Below are 23790 nucleotides of genomic sequence, written 5' to 3'. Positions count from 1 at the left end.
TTACCAAACACTTATTTGAAATGTTTTAAGCGATCCGTGAAAATATTTTTGATTTTTACAAACATATAGTATGTTTTTATAATTTTACACAAAACTAGCCGAAAAACATTCGTTTTCGCGCTGTTTAACGCACCCGATAAGTTTTTCGCGCCAAAAACCGAACCCGAACTAAATTTGGACCGGGCTTTTCGTGTTTGGGCTTGAGAAATCAGAAACTTGGCCCAAAGTGGGCCCATGATGGTCCGATCGCAGCAGCAGCCCCCCCTTTTTATTCTCACATTTAAACTAGATACAAGATATTTTCAACATTATTTCTTGAAAATTCTGGACATAAACTTCTTCTCCAGCCAAAAACTCAAGAAACCCTAAGGTAAACAACTTAAATAAGCTACTTTTACACTTGTTTAAACTTGTTTAATACCATAAAAACATGTCTTGGTTACTAAAAATCATTCCTAACCGTGTAAAAATCCTAAAAATGGTCCATAAACATGTTTTGATCAGGAGGTCCGTTTGATATCCAAAAACTGCTCAGCAACAGTCGGACAAGTGGGGAATGTTGGGGTGAACCAGAAAAGTTTGGGTTGAGCCGGATCTAAGCGTTGGCTAGGTAAGCGCCCTGTAGTAAGAGGTGGAATAATCGAGAATCCCGAGTAACAGGCCAGGCCGCTAAAGTAGCTAAAGTAGTGATAAATCCTGTTAATAAAATGGGTCCAAAAAATTTCCAAGAATTAGAATTTAGAAATATAAATTGAAATTTTTTCTTCTTTCAAATTTCAAAAGCTGGTGTATTCGGCGGCTCCCTATTTAGTGCTATGCATGGTTCTTTGGTAACCTTTAGTTTGATCAGGGAAACCACAGAAAATGAATCTGCTATACACATGGTAAGGAACCTGTTTTGATAGTTTTTTTGGCCATAAACACGGATTAAAGGGTTGAAACGACGTTTTTACGGTTCAAAAGTTCGTTTTTGTGCACTAGCCGAAACCCTAAGTTAAGGGCTGTTATGTTGATGAAAAATTGCTTGGTTTGTGATATAGGACTTGTACCTAGCCTGCTTAGAAGCACAAGAACCTGAAAACTTGATTAAAAAGTCAGAAACGAGCCAAACCCGCTAAAGTAATGCCGAAACACTCGCTTACGGGCTATTTAGGTTAAGATTGTTATGTGCATATTGTTAGGACTTGAAATTTTGCAGGGACATCAGGGACCATGTCAATAAGTCCCTGTTTAATTTTGGTAATTTTTCGACCATCCGAGAATATTTGGCGAATTTATTACCGAATTGGGACGTTTATTTGAGAAAAATAGCTAAAATACTTCAAAAATTATGAAATTTTTCTGGGAACTCAGATTTGATGTATTTTGATTACATATGAATTTTGGGATCATTTGGAGAAGTTTAAAGGTATTTTGTTTATTTGCGTTCGTGTGAATTTTTACAGCCGAATTTGGGCCGAAAAGAATATCGCACGAGCTTTTTACATTCTGGAATTGATACATATTGATTTGGGACATGAATTGAGCATTCAGGAATTTTTGGTGAATTTTTGGAAATTTTTTGGAGTAAATGGACGATTTTCAGACGAAATATAGCTGATAAAATGAATTTTTATAAATTAATAAATCAGTAAATAAATTCCAGAAATATTTTTATAAAAATCTACATATTTTAATTGATAAGTGGTTAAATTTTCATAATTTAATGATTAACGGTTAATTAATTATGCTAATCTGAATATTAAACAAATTCAGTTTTTATAACAACCGGCAAGTTCATGACTAGTGAACCTGTGGGAATATCAAAACACCAAGACTGATCAAAAATCATATTTTTGGACTAATTAAGTGAAAATGAACTTTTCTATGGAAAACCTGGACAATCCAGATGGGTTGTGCGCGTTTCTTCTCAAATCAAACTGAATAAACGGAAACGGGCCCCGTGGCTAATCCGGGACCCTATTAGGTGATCCTTCCTTATAACTTAATCATTTTAGTAACCAATACATTTACCCAAGCTTATTTTCCCGTAACTATTTTCTGAACGTGTAAACGAACAACTTGGCCCAGCTGGGAAAACGAGAACCTGAGCCAAGTTCAGTTTTAAGTATTAGACATTGAACAACATCACAACCTAAGCCTATTGCCACTTTTTGGGCATTCCAACTATACCCAGATTAGTTATACAGCCCAGTTTAGTATTGAGATTATAATAATATTAAAATATTAATATTATTATAATATTGATTATAGGAACTACTGATAGCGGACCGAACAAACCACGAGCTGATACAGTACTGAATATCTACTAAACCGTGAGTTTCATGACCCCACTTTTAAACTGTTTTACGAGTTTTTGGGGTGAAAAGCATGTTTGCTTATATCTATATACTTATCTGAAACATGTGATGATGTGAATTATCTAAGTGCTAACACACGAAAGTCCCCACGATCACAGTGATTAACTTCGAGCCGGTGGCTTGTGAATAGTACTATTGGTTTGACAAACCCAAACGGAGCCGACACGGTTTTGCCGAGACACCAAACCGTTTGCACCTGACCATAATTTTTACGAACCAGCTATGTAGTGTTAGACATAGCTACCGGGGCATGTGGTGGGCGGAAAGGGACCACAGTGGTTGATTGAGCGTGGGAAATGGAGGCACGCAGCACGAACAGTCCAGGCTTCACTGTAGCTTAGCATAATTACATCACATACATCATTTACATACATACATACTTATTTCATGATTACAAGTGTTGACTTGTGAATACTCATTACTGATTTCTTGAAACTCGTGAAACTCACCAACTCTAGTAGTTGACCCGTTTTAAACTGCTTTTCAGGTGTACCTAAATTGGAATGATTTGGTGACCTGTTACTTGCCTGAGGTGTGTGATTGATGCTACGTGAATAGAAGCAAGGGCGATAGTAGTAAGAATGTATAGTTAACGAACTAGTTTTGGTTTGTATCGCCTAGACTGTAAAACAATGATAGAACGAAGAAATGTAATATATTGTAAATTAGTTTGTAATGTTTATTTATAAACAATGTGTTGATATCAGAGGTGTCTGTTACATTCCCGTTTTACGCTTCCGCATTGTGCTAGTCGGGGTGTGACAAAATGATACTTATAATTTTCACTTTTGTTACCGGTATCACTTGCATTCACATGAATAATTATGAGCGAAATAAAGAAACATACCTTCCCTAAGAGCAAAATCAGATGTAAATCAATGATGCTTATATAAGTGGGTTTTTGGAAAAGAAAGTAAAGAAGTAGTTGTTTGTGCGTCTTGGATGCATCAAAAGAAATTTTTTTAATTCCGTGACAGTTACAACAATGTCCGAGTGCAATATAGAGTTAATTACACAAATACTTAATGTGGTTTACCTATATTACAAATTATCAACTCTACACTATATTTTGAAACCAATTAAACTGGCCATCCACACTAGGCAATACTAGTGTTACCTGAAACAAACTGCTTGAATCATTCTTGTCATTTTAGAAAATTAATAACCAAACTTGCAATATAGCCGTTATGAAGTCGATATATCGGTGATATATTGGTTATCGGTCCCTTGGCGATATATAAGTCAGAATATCGGTACCGATAATATCAACGATATTGACCAATATAGGACTAGTATTTGACCGATATATCACCGATATTCCCGACATCAGTGTTTTAAGTCTTAATTATCAACTTTTAGGTGGTGTTTATTTTTTGTCTGAAGATCTTCCTGGCCTCTTATGTCTGCGCCGCGCAGACCACACGCAGACCTTTAGGCTCGCAGACTGTTTGTTTTTCTGAAGACATTTCATTAAAAAACGTCTTCACGCCCTCTTATCCTAAAAGACATTGACCTTCCTCTATTCAAGTCTTCTGCATCTTCTGTCTCATTCAAAACCCTAGCCCCCTTTTATTCTACCATCTCCTCCCCTTCATCTGCCACCTCCAGCCATAGCTGCCACCTCCACCACCGTCTACCATCTACCTTGACATGTTTATTTCTTCAAGATTTGATAGTCTATTCACCATTATTGTAATTGCTCTATTATTACTAGTTTACTGTTGAATAAAGTTTGTAGAATGTTTAGATTTATGAATGTGTTGTTGTTTGATTTTTTGTTAAACCGTACAATTATTACTAGTTTGTTGCTGAATAAAATTTGTAAAAGGTTTATGAATGTGTTGCTTGATTTTTGTTTTAAAAAATCGGTTTATTTAATTCTGTTTATTATAGCAGTGTGCAGACGTTAAAAAACAAACAGTTTTCTTATTCCAGACTGCAGAGATTTGGTCCACGTCTTCTGTTGCAGATGTTTGCAGATATGGTCCGCAGACTGCAGACATTTTACCTCTAAAAAAACAAATAGCAACTTAATGTTCATTGTTATTGTTTTAAGTCTTTATCAATTCTTATAGCATTCTTGCTATGATTGTTAGTGTTTTGCAATTTGCAGAATGTTAATTTGTTAATGGTAGAAGAATATACTAAATTATTAGAGTTAAATTGCTATATATGAATTTTACATGATATTAAAATTATCCATATATCCGACCGATATTTCACCACGATAACCGATATCTCAAATATCGGTCCTTGACCGATATCCAATATTTTTCCGTATTAACTGCTTAGATCTACACTATATTTTGATAAAGTTAAGCTGATATCAACACAACACTACACAATCTGAATCAATTTAAGAATTCAAAATCTGGCAACCAGCTAAAACCAACAATGAAATTTAAGCAAGATATCTTATGTAATACACCATTTTGGTCATCACTACAGGCAAATATGATTCCATAGTTCTTAAACAAATAATCGGAATAGCAAATATGATTGCTGGGGTTAAAACAATAATCTATGTTTTCCATTATTAAAAAATCGAAGATTTAATGGATTGAAATATATACTTTTGGAAGACTTCTTTCGTTTCGCCATTGCCTTTTTAGCTGGCATTTTTTATTTCACCTGTTTGACCCGTTTGATATCTAAACGCAATAATCAAACACTCGATGTTTGAAAACAAAAACCATCGCCAACTTATAATTACCATAATCCATTAAAATATCAAAGCTATGCAGTCGATATCGCTGATATATCAAGGATATATCGGTTATCGGTCCCTTGATAAAATATCGGTCAGAATATCAGTACCGATAATATCGGCGATATTGACCGATATTCCCGATATGAGTGTTTTAAGTTTTGATTATCAGTTTTTAGTGTTCAATGTAAGTGTTTTCTATCTTAATGGGTTCCTACTTGCTATGATTGTTAGTGTTTTACAAGTTACAAAAGGTTAATTTGTTAATGATAGGAGAGCATACTAAATTATTAGTGTTAAATTTCTATACATATATGAATTTTACATGATATTAAAATTACCGATATCCCAGTGATATCTCACCGTGATAACCGATCTCTCAGATATCGGTACTTGACCGATATCCAATATTTTTCAACATTAACTGCTTAATATCAAAGAAACCAAAAGCCATTGCTACACCAGCCCATTTTCCACTTACCATATCTTGCAAATACGACTCGTTTTGAAAGTCAACTGGTATCTTTGTCTGCAAAGTTGCTAAACAGGGGAACGAACCACTAAAGCGAAACTCATTCGTCATATTTACAGCTTAGATCCTTAACAAACTGTAAACATGACCGATGAACAAGAATCTCTAAATCAACAAATTTTTACAATATCTCAAATTACATTCATTTCAAACCACCCTTGAACAAGATCAACAAAGTTATTCTACCCTAATTCCTTACACGGGCTCAATCACGGTTGATATTCATATAGTTGGCAGTCAATGAATCTAACTATAGCCACTAAACAAAAATATATAACACAACAGATTCTTGGTTAACAGAGACTTACTCACTTTCTACATTGTGACCGGTTTCTTCTACAGAAAACGAATCCGAAACCTTTCTTCTAGCTCCAAGTTAGCCTACAGCCACGGTTAAAAACCTCAGTCTTCTAACAGCAATGTGATTAGCTCTCGTGGCGATGATTCCCATATTGGTAGGTCGATAAATGGCTGCTTCAACCGTTGTTCTTCTGCATCACATAAGGCTTCAACAGAATCGCATAATCTTGAAATTTCATTAATAGTGGCTTCCTGAGCTTCAACCTGCAAAGTAAACAAATTTCCCATAAATCACATACAAAGTTACAAACCCCTAAAGAAAGACACTGAATTTTCGGGGTGTGTGAGAAACCGAAAAAACCAAACCAGAACAAAAAACGACGGTTTGGTTTTATGTTTTTGAAAAAACCAAACTTACAGTTCGGTTTTGGTTTTGCATGTAATAAAATTCGAATATATAGATTTTCATAACGTATTTTTTACTTGTAGTTTATAAGAATTTAACAAATACGCAACTCAAATATTTTAGCCCAAATGTATATTAAGCATTAATCAAATAGTTATTATTTATTAATTAACAAAAGGATTTAGACCCAAATTCATTATTTTTGGCTTACCTTTTTTTTTTTGGTCCAAAATTTTCAAACTCAAATGCCTAAACCAAAAAAACCAAACCGAAATTACGGAATTTCAAATTTTAATTTTTATTTAAAACTTAATAGATTTGTAACTCAAATATTTTAGACAAAATGTATAACAAACAATAATTAACAAAATTATTTACACCCAAATTCATTATTTTTGGCCAAGTTTTTATTTTTTTCGGCTCAAGATGCTCAAGCTCAAACGGCAAAACCGAACCCAAGCCAAAAAACCAAAACAACTGAAACCGAGAACGATTTTCAAAATTTCGAAAACCGAAGTTTCGGTTTTGGTTCGCTTTTAGCCTAAAACTGACCCAAACCGAACGCAAACCAAAAAACCAAAACAACTGAAACCGAACGATTTTCAAAATTTCGAAAACCAAAGTTTCGGTTTTGGTTCGCTTTTAGCCTAAAACCGACCCAAACCGAACCCAAACCAAAAAACCAAAGCAACTGAAACCGAACGATTTTCAAAATTTCGAAAACCGAAGTTTCGGTTTTGGTTCGCTTTTAACCTAAAACCGACCAAACCGAACCGTGCACATCCCAACCGAATGCCCAATTCACAGCCCTAAACCCCCAAAAAAAAACCTAAATCCAAAATTGAATAAATTTCTAAATCTCAACAAAAAATCAACAACAATTACCGAAAACCAAGACACTAATTCTACAAACCCAGCTTCAAAACCCATTTACAAACTCCCAATTTCAAAACCCTAGGGCTAACAAAACCACAATAAACAATATACCTGAGCCAGCAGTGTACCAGCAAGCTCCTGATAACTATCACCCAACGAACCGCCATTCAAATTAGACACCGTGTCATCCACCACAGGCTGTACGGCAACCACCGGTTGATTTTGTGTCCGTTCTTGTAATGCACGCAAGGTGTTCGACAAAAGTTCCCAGTGAGCAATTTCTTGCTGGTACTTTGTTTTCAGCTTTAGTAACAAACCCTTCTTTCTTTCTGCTCGGGCTTTTGCTTCGGCTGCCGGATCCGGCGGTGGGTCGGCGGCGGCGACGGTGGATTCGGGTCGGAGTCGCTTCGGGCGACGGTAGATGAAGCCGTCGTCGTTGACGAGTTCCCAGTCGTCTTCGTTGATTTCCATTGAAGTTGAGAGTTTAATAATTTGGATTTGGATTTGGATTTGGATTTGGATTACAGGGAAAATGTGAATTTGGTGATAAATGTTTAAACCCCACTTTTGGATTTTGGATGTTACAAATTTGGGAGTTTTTCAAATGTTTCAAAAATTAAGATAATTTGTATCGTGATTTGTGGAAAACCCTCACATAAAACCGTTAGCGTTAATGAACACTCGCCTAGAGGTATGATAATACGGTGAGATAAAACATGTTCAGTTCAAGGATCCGATTATTAGACTTTATTTATTCACCTAGTCTACCATTATCTCCTGGTGTCGCCGAAACTAAATGATAGGAGCAGAGATCGAACATGGGTCGCATGGAGCACCTAGTCTCTTTTTTACGACTCCACCACCAGCTCATTGCTTCAACTAGGGGTGTTAAGGAAATCCGAAATCTGGAAAAAAAAAATAAAACCGAAACCCGAATAATCCGATCCGAAATCACTCCATTTGTTAATTTTAAGTAAGTTATCACTGGGAAAAATACAACGGATCTTACACTCAGTCATATCTGTCTTTGAATTAGGTCGGTAGGTAATGTCATGCAACTAATCCAAATAATAAATTCGTTAATGTTCAAATACAACCGTATTCGGATTTCAGGTCGGATCGATTCGAATACCCGAGTAACTAATTCAGATTTGGATTGGATTCAGATAGGGATTTAAAAAAACAATTCGGATAGTTTCAGATTATTCGGATATCCGAAGAATCTATTTTATGTTTTATAATTTACGGTCGATATTGTCGTTCCTGACCGAATCCGCATAGGTCCGCAGCCGAAACACACAAATTTTGGTTTTCATTAATATGTTAATTTCTTGTATATGAGTTATGGCAATTACTTTTTGGATTAGATTCGATGTTGTAACCCGATACCGACCGAATTCGTGTTAGTTCACTGCCGCAACATGCAAGTTTTGTTTTTCTAAATAAGTTTATTTGTTGTATTTGATCATTAACGAATTTATTATTTGGTTTAGTTGAAGGGAAATGGTTGTTAGGTTGACCCTTTAGCGATGACATGTCGTCAGAAAAGGTCGCCCTATAACGACGACAATTGTTAGTGTCAAAAGTGATGCGGATGAGACTTGTAGCGACGGCATGTTTGAAAAATGCTATACCGACTACATTTTGGTTAGTGTTAGCGCTAGTCGACGTATCATATAAAGATTCGGTATCTTGAGGATGTTGCTAATCAAAGTTCATCACAATCACGGACTTATGACTTATGAGTGTGAAAGAAGGTGAGAATATAAGGAGTAGAATATTTATACACACAAACTTCAAAGTCTCAAATGTAAAATAGTTAAAAGATAATAATTGCATAGTTTGTGATCAAGACATAAACCAATTATTTCATTTTCAAATTTCAAAAACAACATATTCTGTTAAGTTACGTCACGACAAAAATTCAGTCGTTAACTCGTTATCAGTTAGGTTCATAACGGTAACAACAATAAAGTGAAAAAAAGTAAACGATGATAATATTATTGAAACATGTATAGCTCATGATAAAGAAACATATTTAAAATGACGTGAAGTCAGTTGGTAAAACCCACGCAATGCTCTTGTAAAAGATCCAATAGTCCGATACATAATGAATACGAATACGCTTATTTTGCAAATGATTCATATAATCAAGTGCACCATTCCTTGATTGCAACAAGCACCAACATGTCTATAGTATCACCACTTGAATTGCTTTCTTTTCTAATTAATGTCCACCTATAGTCAAGTGTATCTTTTGGAGATCTCGTACTTAAAAAGCGAGCACCGGAGGAATACCACACCAGATATACATGAATTGTCATATAACTAAAGTCACATAACATGATATTAAAATGTGATCCGTCGATTCTGGTTTCTCTCCACATAATAGACACATGTTTTTTTTTTTGGTTAAATTATAAAATAAAAGTGGTAAAAATTAGTAAGAGAAGAATAAAAGAAAGAAAAGAAGAAAAAAAAAACTTACCATTTAATAATCTCGAGTGTCAACACTGCTAACAAAATTCAGTGTAAAGGCTCATACAAAAATAAATATAATAATAATAACACTAAAAACAAAAAAAATCATTTTGGATGTCACTACTTTTATGATTCCATTATATCCGAGTAAGCTTCATCCGAATCTAGAAATATCTTCCCCTACTCTTGGAATATAATATGTCAGTTTAGACTTTAGACTTAGTAATGATAATAATAATAATAATAATAATAGTATATTTTGATATTAATAATATTAATATTAATTAAGTAGTAAACCAATACCCTTTCTAATTATATTCCCAAACATTAATAAACCAGATGTTTGGATCACAAAAGGCTAACCTTATTTTACTATTAGGAGTCATATATTTAGTTAAAACCTTAAAGCTTTACCCTGCAATACTATATTAATACAATGAAAAAGTTGTGTCTACATAAAATACACATCTAGGCCTTTAAACGAATCGAATGAACACGAACAAGGGCGTGCTCATATTCGTACATTTAACTTTAAATGAACACAAACACTTAATCGGACAAATATTTGTGTTCATGTCCATTCGTTTAATTAAAAATGAAAATGTTCCGTGTTCGTATTCCTTTATGTTCGTTCATTTAAAATCTTAACGAATAGTTCACGAACATAAATGAACAGTAAATAAACATATATGAACATACGTAAACGAACACAAACAAACAAATATAAAACATATTAGGGTGATATAATTTGGAAAATACAATTATTTTCTATTAATATGTAAACAAACATAAACAAACGTTCACAATTATAAATGAACTAACGAAACATGTGTTCATGTCCGTTCATTTAATTAAATAACCACAAACTTTTTCATCATGTTCATTCGCTTATTAAATGAATGAACATAAGCGAACTTCCCGTCTAACGGTTCACAAACAGTTCACTGAACGTTTGGTTCAGTTACAGGCCTACACATCTTTAAAAGTGTAAACATGCTTATGCAATATGCCAAAATGGCTGCATGAAACACACCATTCATTCTTTCCAACTTGCTTACAGATTCTTGGACTCCAAATGATAAAAAGTGTAAAAAAAAATAGAGTCTAAACCACAAAAGTGACAATCTTGAAATTAACAATATGTTTTTTTGACCCCATTTGAAGCAAGGAAGTAGATTCAGTTATCAAAACCACTTTATTCGGTTTTTTAACAAGTATTTAAACCCTGCGACTAACTCATAGGATCACCACAACCAAGCTGCATATCATTAAACCAACTTTGTTGCATCAAAATGGACCAATCACTGTCCAATTACACCAACCAATCCTCACCGTCTTTGATCCCCGAGAAACGCCTCTTAACCGCCACCAACCCGTTAGCTACAACCACCAACCCGTTGGCGACAACAGCCAACCCGTTTACAACAACAGCCAACCCGTTAACAACCACCACCAACCCGTTTACTGGGGCTGTCAATTCAACAATGACACCGTTGCAGCCGCAACTACCAATCCAGCAGCACCAACAGCAGCCACTTGTGGGTCCCATGACTAACCCAGCATCACAACAGTTGATGGGGCTGGTGCAAAACCCAATGCACCAGCAACCATCACAACAGTTGCTGGGGCTGATGCAAAACTCAATGCACCAGCACCCGCAACAGCTGATGGGACCCAAAGGCAACCCGATGCTGAACTCGATGATTAATCCAATGCATGCCCCGAGGCACCATGAGATGACGGGTCCCATGCATATTAATCCAATGATGCACCAGCTGGACCGAGGTGAAAGAAACTCGATCTTTAGCGCTTCGGATGATAATGTTATCATGAAGCAAGTGCTTGATACTCATCTACCTGATGGCACTGAGGTTGATGTCAAGCCGCTTGTCCAAATTGTCGAAGAAATCCTTCGACATGCCACTATTAACGCTGGCATTACTCATGCAGATGCTTCTACTTCACTGGTAGTATTATTATTATTATTATTATTATTATTATTATTATTATTATTATTTTATTTTTTTCGTTACCATTATTATTATCAAGGTTGAAAAAGTCGCTAGCCGAACCCTAGGTGGCCGACTGAGGAGTTGGATGTACTCGGAGTACTGAGAGAGTACTTGGACATGACATATATAGAGAGAGAATTAATTTTTGGATATTATATATATGTCAAATATCAATATATATAAGAGAAATACATTTTTATTTACTAAATTATTCTAAAAATTGCTAATCATTAATTAAAAAATTGATATCGGTTCTTTAATATTATAGAAATACAAATATGTTTTATTCTTTTAAGTCAAAATCCACTCAAGTTGACCGACTAGATCTGATTCTGGCTAAGGTTGACCACATTTGATCGATTATTAGTAACTAGGTGGATTTAAAGAAATCACCTCGACGCCATACCTTATAGCGATTACTCGAGGAGTACTAGGCATTCTAAACCTACTTTTACAACATTATTAGTGTTATTATTATTGTTACTGTTACTGAGTTATGATTATTATTATTATTATTACTAATGTTACAACATGATTGTGGTTCTTCAAATTATTTTTAGGTTGCACACACTGATGTAGGCAAACTGGACAGCAAATCTCACCAAACCAACACAGTTGTGATGCTTAACATATTGTCACATGTGATTGACAGGCTTGCTTGTGAGGTTTGATCTCAAAACTATACATATATCAATCAATATTCTCATTAAACCAACACGCGATAAAAACAGATTTTATGAACCATTAATATGTTACAGATGTCATTCAAGTGCTTAACCGGCGGTGATGGACACTCTATCGCACTTTCGCTATTCCACACTGTCGGGAACTACCACTGGGACGCCAAGCTGGCGCTGATCCTTGCAGCATTTGCTCTAAACTTTGGTGAATTCTGGCTTCTAGCTCAAATCTATTCGTCAAACCAACTTGCAAAATCAATGGCTATTCTTAGACAAGTGCCTATGATCATGGAGCATTCGGCACCTCTTAAGCCGAGATTTGATGCACTCAACAAACTCATTCATTCGGTTATTGAGTTGACTCAGTGCATTATCCAGTTTAAGGAGCTTCCATCGATGTATGTTAGTTCTGAAGTACCGGCTATGGCTAGAGCATTGAATACCGTCCCAAAGGCGGTTTATTGGAATGTTAGAGGGCTTGTTGCTTGTGCTGCAATGATCACTAGCCTGACCAGCATGGGACATGAGTAAATATTAAATAATATTTTAATGTTCTAATAATAATAATTCATATTAACAAGTTTAATGACTTTAGGTATGGGATATCATCAACTGAGATGCAGTCATGGGAACTATCTTCCTTACTACTCAAGATCAACCATCTGCTTGACTTTCTCAAGAAACAACTCGAAGAATGTCACCGTATTATAGGTATGTTATCGATATATATATATATATATATATATATATATATTGGGGTGGGTTAAAATAAAAAGAGGTAGTTTTCTAGGAAGAGTAAGAACAAAACATAGCCACATGTTAATCAATGGTTGGGATTTAAATTTACCAAAAACCGACATATAGTTTCCTAGAATTACTCTTTCACTTTTATAACCGACGTAGTTTCCTATAATTATTCTTTTACCATAGATTATGATGCCACATGTCAAAAATCTATTGGTTCTTATCATTCTTAGGAAACTCCTTATTTTTATTTGAACCATTTTCTATATATATATATATATATATAGGCAAAGTATATAATGAAAACCCATTTGAGTTGTGAAAACCCACGAAAACCCTATGTAACATCGGTTTTTTTTTGTTACATGTAATATATGTTATAACATTTAATACAAAACATCGAAACATTAAAAAAAAATTGTTTTGCTATTTTTTATCATTTTTTTACTAATTTTTTTATATGTTTTTAGAAGAGAGAAAAAGTTATATATATATTAACATTTTTTATTAGCTTTAATTGTGGACCACACAATTTAATCTTTAATTAAAAACATGAGAATGAGTTTTTAGAGTTTTCACAACTCAAGTGGGTTTTTATTTTAACCTAACCCTATATATATATATATATATATAATAGGGTAAGGATCCTAAGAGAACCCTTTGCAAATTGAGAACTTTGAGAATCATTTTGGACCACTAAAGAAAACCTCTAAAAAATATTTAAAAAATGATAAAACAAAAAAAAAAGAAAATTTTAAAAAAGTAAATAAACCAAAATTCTTATATTTCATTCCGGTTTCATAAAAAAAGCGTATTATACCTATACGCATGTGTATAATTTCATTAAATCTCTAGTTACGTAATGTACACATATGTATATTATCATTTACCTTAAATAATACATATGTGTATAAAAAACATGTGTGCACATATATGTGCGTATTATACATATATGTATAATTTAGCTAAACCGAGATTTTTTTTATGAAAACGGGATGATAAATAAGAATTTTTGTTTTTTTTATTTTTTTTTATTTTTGTTTTATGATTTTTTTTTTATTTTTTTGGGTTTTTTGTGGTTCAAATGGTTGCCATTGTTCTTAATTTTCAAATAGTTCTCACGTGATCCTGATCATATATATATATATATATATATATATATATATTAATAAATGTAAAGATTAATATAGGCTCTTGTTTGATTGATGCAGAAGAGAGGAAGGAGCTTGATTTCAGAAACTCGTTTAGTCAGCTTTTTGATACGGTCCATATCGACAACATGAAGATCCTCAGGATCTTGCTTAACCCGAAGGACGACCCGCTACCACTTTTTGATGGGACTACTAAACAAAGGGTAAGAGAAATATTTAAAATTTACATATATATTTTTTTTATAAATATAAATGTACCTGGTATAATTCCATTTATAGCAGAGTTATTGGTTGAGGCGCTTTTAAATATTTTTTTTGTTAAATAGGTCAACCTTGAAGTTCTAAGGAAAAGGAATGTGTTGTTGTTGATATCCGGGCTAGACATGTCGCGCGATGAGCTGTCAATACTTGAGCAAATTTACAGTGAGTCACGTGTTCAAGGATCGAGGTTGGATGCTTTGTACGATGTGGTGTGGGTCCCGATCGTGGACCCATATGTCGATTACACGGATGCAATGCATGTCCAGTTTGAGGATATGAAGAATAGTATGCCGTGGTACTCGGTTAACCACCCTTCGAATATTGACCGGGCGGTTAAGAGGTCGATTGGAGACAGGTGGCACTTTCGGAACAAGCCTATCCTTGTGGTTTTGGACCCACAAGGTAGGGAGTTGAGCCCAAACGCGTTGCACATGATGTGGATTTGGGGAAGCACTGCCTTCCCATTTACCACCGCCAAAGAGGAAGCATTGTGGAAGGATGAAACTTGGAGGCTAGAGTTGCTAGTTAGTGGCATGGACCCTAACATACTCAACTGGGTAAGTTCTATTTAGTGGCGGTCTGGCGGACCCAAGAAAAAATTTCACAGGGATCACAATTTTATAGGGTCTATAGAAATTTTAACATATATATACCTTTTAAAAAGTAAAATTCACAAGAGTCGACTGAGCTCTATACTCAAAGTGTGGGTCCGCCAATGGTTCTATTTTTAACATTTTATCCTCCTATGATAGATACTAGAGGTGCATAAATGGGCCCGAGTAGAAGCTCGGTCCAAGCCCGTTCTTACGCTTTGCCCCATTCTAAGCATGGCCAGGTCCTCGACCTAGGTTGGTCCAAGACCTATCCAGGCCCGTTCTTAAGGTTAGCCTGCTCCTAGGACCGGCCCGGTCTTTGGCCGCTTAGGACCAGTCCTGGCATAGCCTGCTTAAGGTTGTGCCTAATTAGGTCTAAGCTTAGGAATGTGCATGAAACCAGACGGTAACCAGAATAACCAACGTATTCAAACTGAGATAACTAACCCCATAAAAAACCAACAGTTTGGTTTTATATTTTTTCTTATTTTCAAAAACTGATTTTTCAGTTTAGTTTAGGTTTTGCTATCAACCAGAAAAACTGAAACGAACAGGAAAAAAAAAGACTCAAAAAACTAGATTTTATGTGATTTATAAGAAATTAATAAATGCTGTAGTCCAAAAGTTCAGGTTCAAATGTGTAACAATCAATTCATCTTTTATAAACAAAAGAGTTAGACCCAAAGTTTCAGGCCCAAATTCATTATTTTGGATTTTTTTTTTACCAAAAATGTCAAGCCCGAATGGTAAAACCGCAACCAAACTGTACCCATTGTAAAAACTAAAAACCAAGAATTTAAATTCAAAACCGAAAGGTATTCAAAAACCCAAAAACAGAATTTTCGAATTTATGATTCGGTTTGAGTCTAAAACCGACTCATGCGCATCCCCACATGCGCGTTTTTAATAGTTTAGTGTATATACTTTATGCTTTAGGTAAGAGATGACAAATACATCTTCTTGTATGGAGGCGACGACATCAAGTGGATCCGCGAGTTCACAAGGGCCGCAAAGGCCATGGCGAACGCTGCAGGCATTTTGCTAGAGATGGCGTATGTTGGCAAAAGCAAAAAGCGAGAAAACGTTCGTAGAGCGATTTCCACCATCAATGTAGAAAAACTCAGTTACTGCTGGCAAGACACCACTCTCATATGGTTCTTCTGGACGCGGTTAGAAAGCATGTTGTTCTCCAAACTCCAACTTAAACGAGCCGATCATCACGACCAAGACCCCATAATGCTGCAAATCAAGAAACTCCTGAGCTATGACAAAGATGGCTCATGGGCTTTGCTCTGTAAAGGGTCACATGTGTTGACTAGTGGTCATGGGTCAACTATGTGGCAAACTCCTGCTGACTTTGACTTATGGAAGGACAATATTCCTTCAAGGGGTTTTGATTTGTCATTTAAGGAGTACCATGATAAGCTTCATGGTGAAGCGAATAACTGTTGTCGGTTTGAGTTTCCCTATGCGGCGGGTAGGATCCCTGATGACATGCGGTGTCCTGAGTGCCATCGCGTGATGGAGAAGCACGTTGCTTTCCTTTGTTGTCATGATCAAGCTGGCCTACTCGAACCTTATTGATCAATCAACCTCTGATTCTGGTTGTTATTATTATTATTATTATTATTATTATGAAAAATAAAAAGTGGCAAATGATTGTTGATGTGTTTAATTTGTGTTAAGAATAAGGTTATATATAGTGTGTGAAGAGTGTAAAAAATTTAGTGTAATATGATGGGTCTAAACTAATGTATGAGTTAGACCTTCTTTGATGTAATAAGATGTTTTATGAATATTAAATAAAGCTTGAATGCATGGGAGATAACTATGAACGTGTATGTTTCTTGCCAAGATAAATTAGATTAAACCTTATTATGTATAAATACATGTTTCAGGATCAAATAAAAATCATCTTAATATGAAAACAGTGAGAACCAATTTGGTGTTATTGTTAGGTTTGTTTTTATAAGTGTTTGATGTTAGTTTTTATTCGTATTTGCTGATTTCCGATTATGAGACGTTATAAATATTTGTTAATTTACATTTTGTCGTTATTATTTGGTTTTTTCTTTTGCTGTATAAGTATTTGTTGTTATTATTTTGTTGCTAATTTTGATTCTTTTGTTGTTATTGTTTGGTTTTTTCTTTGTTATTATAAAGCATTGATTATGTAGATTGGTATTGTAGTTTGTATTGTTTTTTACGTTCTCATTTTTTATAGATTGGTATTGTTTCCTAGGTTCTCATGTTAAGAATATTTTGCAGAACCTTCCCATAAACACATAATTCATTTTCAGTTTTTGATTAAAAATGAAAAACATTAAATCTAATAGTTGTTATCCACATTTTTCATCTTTTCAAAATGATCTTTACATCTCCGGTCGAAACATTTTTGAAGAACTCTTTCTCAATGTAATAAATGCCACAATCGTTCGTGTATTCATCACCAATTCGATTACACAATTTTGACTTCAGTACTTCACATGTTTTTTAAGCAAAACATCTCTCGACAGTACTAGTCATTGCAACCGGTAAGACTAATGCTAACTTCAGTAAATGATTAACCAACGAAAATGAAATATGTTTTTTGTTTCAACCACCATATTCACAAGATTAAATATACCATTTAAGCTGTCAAATCTTTTATCTCCTTTCAAAATGTTGGGGATGTTTCAGTTTCTAAATTTTATAGTTTATGAGTTATTATAACAAAACAGGTGCAACAAAGCCCCTATAGCTCAGTGGTAGAGCGCCAGTCTTGTAAACTGGAGGTCTGTAGTTCGATCCTGCATGGGGGCATTCTTTTATTTAAATCACTTCTTTAATTCAAAATCCTCTTCCGTCGAATTTTTGTTGCATTTGAATATTTTTTTTTATATACAGAATGTTCTGGATTATGAGATATGATATAACTTATTAAAAAAAATAGTGTTTACCTCAAAACAGAGGGCAAACAGGCAACAAGCTGCATCACAAGCTCTTCTGGATTTGATTTACGAAGTCATTTTGGGAGGTGAAGTATTTTGTTAATTTTAGTTTCATTTACTTCCATTTATGTAGCTTTTGTTAAGACAAAGTTTCATTTGATATTAAGTTGTTATACAATTGACATCTGAAGATCTGATCCATTGGCATATATAGAACACTAACACTGTGAGTTGAAACATCAAATTTAAATGAATTGGTTTTATTTAAATCCGAATTATGCGTATGGATTTAACGGTCTTTTGTATGATAAGTAAGTTATTTATGCTTTAAGTGCATATGCAATGGCAAATGGTGGAAACTGGAAACCAGTTGATTAATGATTTTGTTGGTTAACATGAATCGGAAGGGCTCAAATCTTTAAGGGTGGTCCAGCAGTAAGCATTTGGTTCCAATCCGGCAAATGTCTCAGGTTCGAATCTTGTTTTCACTGGTTTCCTACCATAAAGGGTATTGGTGGGTCCGGTTATGGGTTCTCATGGTTTACTCAAAAAATGTATGTGGAAGGCTCAATGATGCCAGTTTTGAAGTACTTTCATATGAATTGAAATATCATATTTTCTTGATATTCGTCCATTCTATTTAGTCTATTGATTTTAGGGCTCGTGTTCATGGCAAAAGAAGTATAACCGGGATTCATATCTGCAGACTATGATAAAAGCAGTAATTAGTTGATGAATCCTGTGGTTTGGCATGCTTTTAGAAGTGTGTATGTTTGAATTTCATGGCTATATGATTTCATATATTCTTTGTGATTAAAGAGGCTAGATTTTTGCTTATAGGCAATGGGTTGCAGTTGAATTATAAAAAAAGTTGCATGATAATAGTGTAGAAGAGACATAAGGCTGCTTATAATTTTAAGTCTTTATTCTTCGCGAGTCTTGACACGATAGATTCCCATTTTCCCAAATGATTCTTTGATTGCTGTATGTGATGCACATTAGCATAAATGCGTAACCATTAACCGATGCCCAAGTTTCTGATTTAGCAAGTGTTGCTCATATATACATATTGTTTTAATTGTGATACATAATATGGTTACGTAACTCACTCTCGTTACCTCTTGCATTATACAGTTCAACTCTAACTTGGGAATTTTGTGGTCAAACTATGGAAATGCATTCACATTCCTTCAATGGTGATTGACCAATTTATAAAGTCAATGAGTAGTCATATTGTCAACTTGCAATTGTTGAAAGGTAGTAAATCAAAGTCTTATTATTTATTACTTTCTTTTTGAGAGTTGTTTGTATGGATAAATTAAATCCCATATTTCTCTCCCTAGTTTATATCTACACCTCACACATTTCTCTTATTTCCTATCATTCATTATGTAAACAAGTTTAAATCATTTTCATCCACATTACATTATATGAATAATCACTCTTTAAGTCTTTATCATCCACATTTAAACTTTGAGAACTAATGCAATTTTCAAATATTCAAACAAAACATCTCATTTTCGCGCATAATGGCACGTCGAATGCTACTTCTCGCTCTCATTCCCATTGCAATCATCGGCTTTGTCACCGCAGCCGATACACCAACAAGCTCCCCGAAAGCATCACCACCAAGCGGTTCCCCAAAGGGCTCAACACCCTCACCATCCGCTCGTCCTAAACCAGCCAATGCCCCGTCTCCATCTAATGGTTCCCCGGCTAGTTCTCCACCCGCGTCTTCACCCACCAAAAGCAATGATGGTTCATCACCCAGCCCGTCTGCGGCTGAATCCACCGCTAGCCCCCCAGCACCTGATTCGGATGCTGGGGCAATAGAAGCGGCTGATGCTCCGGATTTTGAAGAAGCCGAAGCATCGGAGGGTGAGGATTTAGACGCCGAACTTGAAGAGGATACCGCACATGCCTTGAAGGCGTCTTTCGTGTCCGGTGCGGCTGCCATTGCTGGATTCTTCTTTTTCTAGATTATGATTTGATACAATGCATGTAAAAAAAAGGATTATGATCTTACAAATTTAGGGAACATGTGAAGTATGTAAATGGAAAATCAACATTGGAAGTTATTATAGTTTAATTCTTTTTATTCATGTTATAATGATTCAAAAGATTTTGGGATTTTGCATGCATGAAACTAAAAATGTACGTTAATCCGAATTTTGGATATCCGATAATGTGACATTTGTCAATTTCAGATTATTTCATACTTGTATTCTTAATGTAAACCCGACCCGTTTTGTATCCCGAACCTTTCGATATTATCAAAATGATGAATTTTATGTTACATATTTGTTTTATAGTTGTCGGGCATAAAAAAAACACCATTTTCGGTTCTTAAAATGCCCCGAAAACACTCAAAACAAATTCAAGGGACAAAAACTACCAAAATAGAGACTTGAATGACCCATTTGTAGTTTGTGCTTTCTTGGGTCTATAACCAACCCATTTTCATGTTAGCTTGATTGGATTACTTGAAAAAACTTATCATCTTGGCTTTAGAATATTAGAAAATGAAAGAACAAGTTATTTGTTTATCTATCTATTTGGCATTTTGTATGAACAATTGTTGTGTTATTTATGATAATATGGATTTAAATGAGTTGTTTAAATATTGTAACTTTATAGTGTCGTTGTGCAATGAGCAATCATGTCGCACCTCGACGTTTCCGCCTTCATTGCTCATTGCACAACGACACTATAAAGTTATTATTTAATATCTTATAAAAAATTTCCAAAAAACTTGAATTCTGAAAAAAAAAAATTATTATTTAATATCTTATAAAAAATTTCCAAAAAACTTGATATATGAGATAATAGTTCAGATATTTTCAAAAAATTACTTATTCATTTATGTTTTTCTTTATCAAGAAAATACAACTGTTCAAAAAATTTGGGACTAGCTCGGGAAAAGCTCGTCTAAAATCGGATCAAAGGAGTTGAGTCTGAACCCACGTAAGCACGCTCGTTGGCTCGCTCATTAGCTAACTCGTCTAAATTAAAGCATAAATTTTCATATTACGTAATAAAGCATGTCTTGTGCTAAGATGGCATTAAGAAAACTTATCCACGACATTTATCTTCGAGCCTAAGCACACTCTAGCTTGGCTTAAGGGCATCTGTAATGGCCCATTACAGATGCCCTTAAGCCAAGCTAGAGTGTGCTTAGGCTCGAAGATAAATGTCGTGGATAAGTTTTCTTAATGCCATCTTAGCACAAGACATGCTTTATTACGTAATATGAAAATTTATGCTTTAATTTAGACGAGTTAGCTAATGAGCGAGCCAACGAGCGTGCTTACGTGGGTTCAGACTCAACTCCTTTGATCCGATTTTAGACGAGCTTTTCCCGAGCTAGTCCCAAATTTTTTGAACAGTTGTATTTTCTTGATAAAGAAAAACATAAATGAATAAGTAATTTTTTGAAAATATCTGAACTATTATCTCATATATCAAGTTTTTTGGAAATTTTTTATAAGATATTAAATAATAATTTTTTTTTTCAGAATTCACATGTTGGCCTGAAAGTTATTATTTACTTTCAGGCCAACATGTGAATACTTTATTATATTTTAATTTAATAGTAGATGAAATGCGGTTTTCGTTCACGTGTTTTATCCAAATATGCAGTTTTAGTTCAACAGTTTTAAATTTGTGATTTTCGTTCCTATGGTTTCATTTCATTTGCAATTAAACATGGATTCACTAATCTCGTTAAGTCTGGTTGTTAAACCCATCAGCGTGTCCTTCACGTGAGGGGCAATTTTGTCCTTTTTTTTCAAAATACTCCCTAGTCCCTCACGTTAGGGGCTTGCGAATTAGGATTGAGGTTTATTTGGGGAAAAATGACAAAATTGTCCCTCACGTGAAGGACATGCTGATGGTTTAACGACCAGACTTAACGGGATTAGTGAATTCGGGTTTAATTGCAAGTGAAATGAAACCAAAGGGACGAAAATCGCAAATTTGGAACTATTGGTCTAAAACCATAGATTTGAACAAACCACAAGGACGAAAACCGTAGTTTACTCTTAATAGCATATATAAATTGAAGGCTTTAGTTTTAGCCTAGGTCATTCTTATAGTTTTAATTCTTAATGCATTTAGGCTATTCGATGTGGAGTCTTTTATCAAGCGCCATAGGCCAAGTCAACAACCAAAAAAGGCGCCAAGCCACACCACCTAGTTATTGTCATTGCCATCCGTTTTTACCTTTCTGCGCCATTCCTTTGGTGGCCCATCCCTTTTTGGTGAGTGAGGTCCACTTCAAACTCACCAATTATATGGAAACACACGCACATTTATTTACTTTTTATTGCCTTTCTTTTATTTTAAATATTAGTAACCAAGTTAACCCACAAACGCTTAAATTAATATATGGCGAGTTATTGCGCGCCCGAGCGTCTACGTGGCATTGATGAGGCGCGACAACTAGTCTTGCTAATTATTCCATAACGCATAGCCTAAAAGGGTTGTTTAGAGTAAGGTAGCTTGGTTTACTTTAGAGTTATGTCTGTTATCCATGATCCCCTAGTGACAGTGAACTGAAAAGACGTCGAACGGTCATTGTTCTATATATTGTGTGACAAAAAATGTCAAGTATTTTCTAACAATACTTGAAAAAGGTGTAAACTCTTATACTCAGCAGCGGGATTCTACTCTTTTTTAAAAAGATTACTAGATGGAGAATTTTCATCTAAGAGATCGATTCCCAATTAGGTTATTCATTTGCTCTTGATGACAAAGATTAAAGACTATTGTGTCAACAATCGGCAGTGGATAGATGACGGTTTGTGGGAATGGAGGCGATCCCATGGCCGGCTGGTCCTGCTACAAGAACAATGATTAGAAGTGAACAAGTGTAATCAAGTGTTTAGTTAATCGTCTCGTCTCTTGTAAAGAGAAATGGGACAAATAAAGAACCATATACAAAAACAAAGATTGTGAAATCAAACAAATGCTAGGTGGTTATGATTAAACATTTAAACCAACAAAGCCGCTAAACAAATGCCGTAGAATAATAAATGTACAACTAGTTTTTGTTAGAAAACAAATTAATGAGATGTGGTCCTACCATTCCAAAGAATTTGAAGAGGGATGTCAGATTACATGTGGCACTAAAAAATGACATCTAGAAGGATAAAATCGATGTTGCTTGTTTTCCGTTTTTCTTATGTATCGGAAAAGTTAAAATATAAAAAGGGACAAATTGAGAAATATGAGATAGATTTGTAGCCATACAAAAAGCCTCTAAAATAAAAAATTTGTAAAAAATAATAAAAAAATAATAACTCAAAATATAAATAAAAAACGAAAAAATTTAAAAAACCAAAATGTTTTCCCCGTCATTCTCGTTCAAAAAAAACGCCGAAAAGAGGCAATGCCGAGAAAAAAGACACAATGCCGAAAATGAGCAAACAACACAATGATAAATAAAAAAAGGCATAAATATGTCGCAAAATATAACATAATGACAAACAAAATATAATAAATGTTAAGTAATATATCACAATATCAAGAAAAATAAGACACAATCAATGACGAAAATAAACAAAAAACACAATGATAAATAGAAAGACACAATGATCTTTTTTCCTCAACTTTGTGTCTTTTTTTTTTAATGAGGAAGACGGTAGAAACATTTTTGTGTTTTTACATTTTCTATTTTTTATTAAGTTTTGAGTTATGATTTTTTTATTAATTTTTCACTATTTTTTGGCGGGGTTTCTTTTTTATGGCTGCAAATCC

General features: G+C 34.6%; 2 protein-coding genes and 1 non-coding gene across 3 annotated transcripts; 2 read left to right on the top strand and 1 right to left on the bottom strand.

The window, feature by feature from the left end:
- Positions 1 to 5789: 5789 nt before the first annotated feature.
- Positions 5790 to 7657, bottom strand: LOC143628743 (uncharacterized). Its single transcript, XM_077098243.1, has 2 exons — positions 7293 to 7657; positions 5790 to 6163 (listed from the first exon to the last, which is right to left on the bottom strand). The coding sequence occupies exons 1-2, from the start codon at positions 7650 to 7652 to the stop codon at positions 6002 to 6004; spliced, it is 522 nt and encodes a 173-aa protein (XP_076954358.1). The 5' UTR covers positions 7653 to 7657; the 3' UTR covers positions 5790 to 6001.
- A 3270-nt stretch (positions 7658 to 10927) lies between these two features.
- Positions 10928 to 16687, top strand: LOC143628804 (protein SIEVE ELEMENT OCCLUSION B-like). Its single transcript, XM_077098289.1, has 7 exons — positions 10928 to 11629; positions 12235 to 12339; positions 12433 to 12881; positions 12950 to 13065; positions 14310 to 14452; positions 14576 to 15067; positions 16040 to 16687. The coding sequence occupies exons 1-7, from the start codon at positions 10955 to 10957 to the stop codon at positions 16685 to 16687; spliced, it is 2628 nt and encodes an 875-aa protein (XP_076954404.1). The 5' UTR covers positions 10928 to 10954.
- A 1146-nt stretch (positions 16688 to 17833) lies between these two features.
- Positions 17834 to 17905, top strand: TRNAT-UGU (transfer RNA threonine (anticodon UGU)). The gene has a single exon. It is a non-coding gene; the product is annotated as a tRNA-Thr (tRNA).
- The last annotated feature ends 5885 nt before the right edge of the window (positions 17906 to 23790 follow it).

Source organism: Bidens hawaiensis, unplaced genomic scaffold, assembly GCF_021521415.1.
Source record: "Bidens hawaiensis isolate Kalapana, Puna unplaced genomic scaffold, B.hawaiensis_p1.1 tig00005061_1, whole genome shotgun sequence".
In the NCBI taxonomy this organism is placed as follows: Eukaryota; Viridiplantae; Streptophyta; class Magnoliopsida; order Asterales; family Asteraceae; genus Bidens; species Bidens hawaiensis.
The sequence above is the reverse complement of the archived record's forward strand: the minus strand, read 5'-3'. Positions and strand labels throughout refer to the sequence as shown.

Coding starts and splice junctions, on each gene's coding strand:
- LOC143628804 (XM_077098289.1), top strand. CDS start 10,955: ATGGACCAATCACTGTCCAATTACACCAACCAATCCTCACCGTCTTTG. Junction 13,066..14,309: donor AGAATGTCACCGTATTATAG/GTATGTTATCGA, acceptor TGATTGATGCAG/AAGAGAGGAAGGAGCTTGAT. Junction 15,068..16,039: donor ACCCTAACATACTCAACTGG/GTAAGTTCTATT, acceptor TTTATGCTTTAG/GTAAGAGATGACAAATACAT.
- LOC143628743 (XM_077098243.1), bottom strand. CDS start 7,652: ATGGAAATCAACGAAGACGACTGGGAACTCGTCAACGACGACGGCTTC. Junction 6,164..7,292: donor CTGGTACACTGCTGGCTCAG/GTATATTGTTTA, acceptor TTTACTTTGCAG/GTTGAAGCTCAGGAAGCCAC.